Raw genomic sequence first — 6000 nt, forward strand, 5'->3', positions numbered from 1 at the left:
CCCAGTGCACTGGTTGCTTTAGTGATCACTCACAGTTAGAGAACACCTTCCTATTATTGATCAGCCCCCTTTTGCCCTCAGAGCAGCCTCAATTCGCCAGGGCATGGACTCTACAAGGTGTCAAAAGCGTTCCAAGTTGGCTGGGTGTCCTTTTGGGTGGTGGAACATTCTTCATACACATGGGAAACTGTTGAGCGTGAATAACCCAGCAGTGTTGCCGTTCTTGACACAAACCGCTGCGCCTGGCACCTACTACCGTACCCCGTTCAAAGGCGCTTAAATCTTTTGTCTTGCCCATTCACGCTTTGTATGGCACACATACACAATCCACGTCTTCATTTTCTCAAGGCTTAAAAATCCTTCTTTAATTAGCTTGTCTCGTCCCCTTCATCTACACTGATTGTCTACACGTCAATATGGGATCATAGCTTTCACCTGGATTCACCTGGTCAGTCTATGTCATGGCCAGAATAGGTGTTCTTAATGTTTTGTACACTCAGTGTACAGTACATTGCCTTTATTCAAATGCAGGTCTAACTTTGGCTATATAGTCAATGTGAATGATTTATTCAACCTTAACTATCTAGTACTGTAGGTGACAATCATGTATCATCAGGCTAATTATCTTTATAATGACTATTCTATCTGCAGATATATCCCTGTAACTCAAATGTCTTGATATCTTAAATTTTGTCTAAGGAGGAAGTGATGATTCTGCTAAATTGGAAATGTCTACTGGCAGCCCACAGTAGATTGCCGAATAACTGTAAAAGTCACATCCAGACCCTTTAATCTTTTTTACAAGCTATTTTACAAGCACCCAGTGATGAGGTTAGAGGAAGAGAATCTCAACCTATACACTACACCGCCTGTCTGGATTGTTGCTTCACTTTTATATAGAATCCTGATATTGTGGAAAATCCCATCAGGAACTGGAATTAGGTCAAGAAGAACTAAATTAACTCGAAATCAAGGCAGAAACTAACGTTTTTTTTGTAGTAATCCGACTGCGCTTAATGATCAATTACCCAAAGTTCCCATGTAAAACTCTGTTTTCAAAGTTTGAAGTACAGTGACCTATTGCATAACATAAACTGTAAAATCCATTAGTAAACATGGGGGTTGTTAGAGTGTGATCTCCGCTAATACAGTAGATACAGTAGAGAGGAGTGGTGATGATAGAAGTGGGTAAATTGCACATGAACGAAACTGTCTCGAACCTGTGAAGGAAATCATTGGGAAAATAATCCACATCATAACTGTCGGTTGAAATGAAATTGGGCAGCTGATGGATCTGTGGCAGTATCCATAACAGTAGATTGTGAGAATGTGGACAAGCAAATTAACTGCCATCCTGGCAGCCTTCCCTCTCCTACTTGTCTCAGCTCCGGTTTCTAGGAAAATGAAGTCTTTTTTGTCCGGTTCCTCAATTACCCTCCATTCAATCTTCCTCAATCCTATGACTGTTAATGAAGTATATTAGCAGACAGCATTGATATGTATTCCTTTCCCCCAACACCCAAAACATCCCCACCCCCCAATATCCAGGTAGCCACAACATTCAATGAGGTAGAAGTAGTTTTAAGTGTAATATAAAAAAAAGTAACTATTTCACATTAGTGTTGTAAACTTACCGTTCAACTTATCATGATAATTCAGTAAATGTATCATGATATGGATTTTTGTTCATACCGCCAAACTCACACACACACACACACACACACACACACACACACACACACACACACACACACACACACAGTAGTTTTCTTCCCTGCTGTGTTGGGCACATGGCCCTTAGCCACAACCACATTTCCATACTCCAAGGAGAGAGAAGGAGAGGGCTTCCTCTGGGGAGAGAGAGAGGGGGGAGGACGCATCCCAAGCAACCTCAGAAGTGCTTAGACATGCATCACAAGTGGCTGGAATAACCAATGACTTCACCTTGGTCTGACCAAGAAAGGTAATTTCAGGCTGATGGACTGCAGTATACAGTGTTGGTGATGGGGATGATGGTGGTGGGAAGGGGGAAATGTGTGAGTGTGGAACTACCTCTGTAAGTGGACTTATGCTTTCTTGAACTGAATCAATGAGGGTTAGTAACAGATTATTTATATTTTGGCTTATGTAATGGTATGATACGTCACTCTTTATGGTCAAATAGAATGAGATACTGTGAACATGAACACACATACCTGGCCCACACAGCCTCTCTCCTCTGTAGCTTATCAAACACCAGCTGTCCTAGTCATTGTTTTCGACACCCACCACCACCTCTGCCAGTCTGCCACCCTCCATTACCCGGCCTCGTTCCACCCCACCACCACGCCCACCCTCCAATCCTGCCTCGCGTTACCTCGTATGACTCCATCTGCCCATCTCTAAGGGCAACCCATACTCACAGGCCCGGGCTGGCAGAAAGCAAAGTTGGGGGGGAGAATGAGAAAGAAAGGGGCTATGAGAGAGAGAGGGCGAGATAGGGGGACAAAACTGTACAGAGTGCACTAAGAGAGGAGAGACAGAGACAGAGAAAGTCAGCAGGAAGGAAGCTTTGGTGTGATTCAGCAGTGCCCCTCCAGCAGGGCAGGACACAACAGAAGGTCCAGCTGAGGAGTGACATTAGCCATATTGCTATTAGCTTTAGCCGTTAGCCACTCCAGCCAAAGGAACTGACTCATGGAGGTGGATGGGGGGGCAGGGGCCTTGGCCCATTTGTAGCCTGTGCCATGGGCTGATTAGGCAGAAATGTAGGGCTTCTGAGCGCTTTAAGGGCTTATGGGAGACTGTCAAGGCAAACTGTGGCAACTCTCACAGCAGTACACCAAATCAGTCCACTTTCGGCAGTCAACAACACAAAGATGGTGCGATAACCTATTTAGGAACCAGTGATATCCCATTTGCAATGGACAGTCATATTTGCAAGGTTAGTCAAACTGAGAAGAATAACCCAGATACCACAGCATCAAAGCGTCTGTCTTGACAGTCTGGCTGCAAGCAGGATATAGCTACTTGATTGTACATAGGAACGTGATTAGGAGACCAGTAACGTCAGGCTGACAACTAGGGCATTATCTGGCCCTGTTAAAACTCAGCTAAGTGTCATCAAAGTGCACCTTTACCCTTATATGCCTCTACTTTCTTTATGGAACAGATAATAATAATGGTCCTGTGAGGCTCAGTTGGTAGAGCATGTTGCTTGCTAAGCCAAGGTTTGTGGGTTCGATTCCCACAAGGGCCACACATATGAAAATACAGTATTTGCTTGCATGACTGTAAGTCGCTTTGGATAAAAGTATCTGCTAAACGGCATATATTATGATACAGACCTGCTTATCGTTTCTCCGGTGACTGGTAGGCTGAATATTCAAATATAAAAGTTTCAAGCTGACAAAAAGAAGTTAATTATTCTCTCTTTCTTGGACAGCAGAGCGCTGTCATGCACTCACCTTGCCCTTTCTCTCCCTCCACTCCATACAGTAGAGTCCACTTGGGTAGGCCATGTGTGTCACTTCCTCTGCTCACCTCACACCTCCATATTTCAGGGAGCTCCTCATGGCTGTCCCTACCTGGGGCCTGAGTGATGAGTACTTCCAGGGGCCAGACTGGGCTTGGGGGGCTCTCTCACACGCAGGTCCTGATTGGGGCATAGTACTAAACTAGGTTAACGTACTGTATGGGTCGACGTTAGTTATTTTAAAACGACAACATCAACTTAGAAACAGAAGTGTTGATAAATCAACACTGAGATGTCATGCGTGGAACCCAATCACTTGAAATAGCTTAAACATTGTAAGTGCCCCTAACTATGACGAAAACTAGCAAAATATGTATGCTGACTGTGAGAGGTGTAGAGCAATTAGCAAGCTACCTGTTCCAACGTAACTATCACTTGCCATTCCACAAAACATCTGTGTTAGCCCACTGAAATATCAACTGGCATCAAAAGGTCCAAGCTTTTGACACCCAGTTGTTCCCCGGGCGCCGATGACGTGGATGTCGATTAAGGCAGCCCCCTGCACCTCTCTGATTCAGAAGACACATTTCAGTTGAATGCATTCAGTTGTACAACTGACTAGGTATCCCCCTTTCCCTTTCCAGTTCAGAGATCTGTATGTCTTAATCAATCTTTTTAAACAAAGCCACTGGTATTAATGTCAATACAGTAGTTGGTTGGGGAAAATAAGCTTTATTCCCTGTCACAGAATGTCCATATGTAGCTAGTTTGGAGTACAGTACAACATGTATTTCTATAGGTACGAGTAGGCCTGCAACAACAGTGTGCATTGCCCCATGCCCCATATGATTTACTTAATAAAATCAGTTTGATCATAAAATCAGTTTGGAGTGAATTCTTACACAGCACTGTAGCAGGTACAATCTGTCTGGATCCTGCTTAACTGTGCTCAGCAAACAATGCATGAGGAAAATGTTATTTTATATTGAATAATTGAGATTGTGGGTTCAAAGGTAAGTCAAAATAACTTTGTATCAAAAAACTTCCATAAAATTGTCATTTTGACCTACAGAATAGCAATAACAGTAGGTTAAAAGAGGTGAAAAAAAATATTTAAATCATATATTTGACTAAAAATAGGCTATTGTTTAAACGTTTTTCGAAAATGTCTCTAATTTGCTCTAATTATGGCAAAATGTATTGAGGATTTTATGTTTCACGTATACAACGAAAAAACATTTGTTGGCTAATTGATGAACAAAACGTGTTATTTTGCGACAGAAATGTATTCTTATATTTATCAAGGACATGCCAAAAATATATGATTTACAAATCCATCACCTACCTCATTTAAACGACGCACTCAAATGATCCTTTCTGTGTACCTTTGTATTTTGAAGCAGACTCGACAGGTGCAACTTCTAATAAATATTTTTCCACCAAATTTCAATGAAATTAGACAATGGGTTGTCAGGTACGAGGATTCCCTACGTTGAATTGAAAAAGCTAAAGAACGACTTGAGCTCCGTCCGCCAGCGAAGGAAGCAAAGTAAAGAGGGATTGGGGGGCAGAGAATTATGCACACCAAAATCTTGAACAGCCCCCTTTCTTCCTCCGACCAAGAACACTTTCCCATTTGCGGGATAATGGAGAAAGGGGGATGTGGGTGGATAACGAAAAGACAAACCAATCACTCACAAGGATACAGGTAGAAGGAATCACTTAATATCAGAAGGTAATAGCCTGAATTCAAAGTTGCAAGTCAAAGCAGGACTCAGGATGCTTTGCGGTCCGATAAGCAACACATGTGAAGAGCATGATCCCACACAATCTTGCAGCAGAGGGCACCACTGAGAATGCTGAAGTGGGACTACAATAGAGCCCTATAGTCTACCAGCAGCGCCCATTCACATACTCCAGTTACCTATACTACAATTAAAAGAAAACACCACTTCAGTCTGCTGGTTTTTCAATCTTTCAATTTTTATTTAGAGCAATCATGCGTAAATGTTTAAATTGACCAACCAAACTTGTAAACCACAAATTATTTGTTTCCATGCTGCAAATTCAGTGAGAAGAGAACATATCATGGTGATTTGATTAGGCCTATTCATTGCCTGTAATGAAGAATATGACCAGTTATGACCATTGCTGATCACTCATAAAAAGGAGAGGGAATCTTCATTAAAATACTCCTTATACAAGCTCCCCTGAAATATTGCAAGGCTCTCAAGAAATTAGCAATTCATGCAAGACTGAGGGTTAACAGCTAATGGTGAACAATCTAACATTATCCTCATTATGTGCCCCTGCACAAAGGGATTCATTAAGGGTTAGTAATCTGGGATAATCTTGACTAACGTGGATGATAGCAGATGTTTTTGCTCAACCTGTCGACTACATGAAAGGCCAAACAAAGTGTCACAATCACATTGCTTTGAGTTCCATTTGGATGCTTATGCAATTTCAATTCCCAATTTAACTAAATCTCTATGGGATTCATCAAGACCTGTATTGGATTACTTGCACAACAATATTAGTGTATG

The 6000-nt window shown here is 42.1% G+C and overlaps 1 protein-coding gene across 3 annotated transcripts in view; it reads right to left on the minus strand.

The window, feature by feature from the left end:
• Nucleotides 1-5094, minus strand: part of LOC115178811 (brevican core protein) — a 21353-nt gene extending 16259 nt beyond the window's left edge. Inside the window, exons 1-2 of one of the 3 annotated variants that reach the window (XM_029740157.1) lie at nucleotides 4800-5094; nucleotides 3447-3634 (exon numbers count right to left, since the gene is read on the minus strand). Coding sequence is in view for 2 of the 3 variants with exons in the window: in XM_029740148.1 (XP_029596008.1) it covers nucleotides 4800-4804 (5 nt within the window). In the remaining variant the exon portion in view is untranslated. The remainder of the gene's footprint in view (nucleotides 1-3446; nucleotides 3635-4799) is intronic. The other 2 variants (XM_029740148.1, XM_029740166.1) reach the window with 2 other exon arrangements.
• Nucleotides 5095-6000: the final 906 nt, after the last annotated feature.

This window comes from Salmo trutta, chromosome 3, assembly GCF_901001165.1.
Source record: "Salmo trutta chromosome 3, fSalTru1.1, whole genome shotgun sequence".
NCBI classification, from domain to species: Eukaryota; Metazoa; Chordata; class Actinopteri; order Salmoniformes; family Salmonidae; genus Salmo; species Salmo trutta.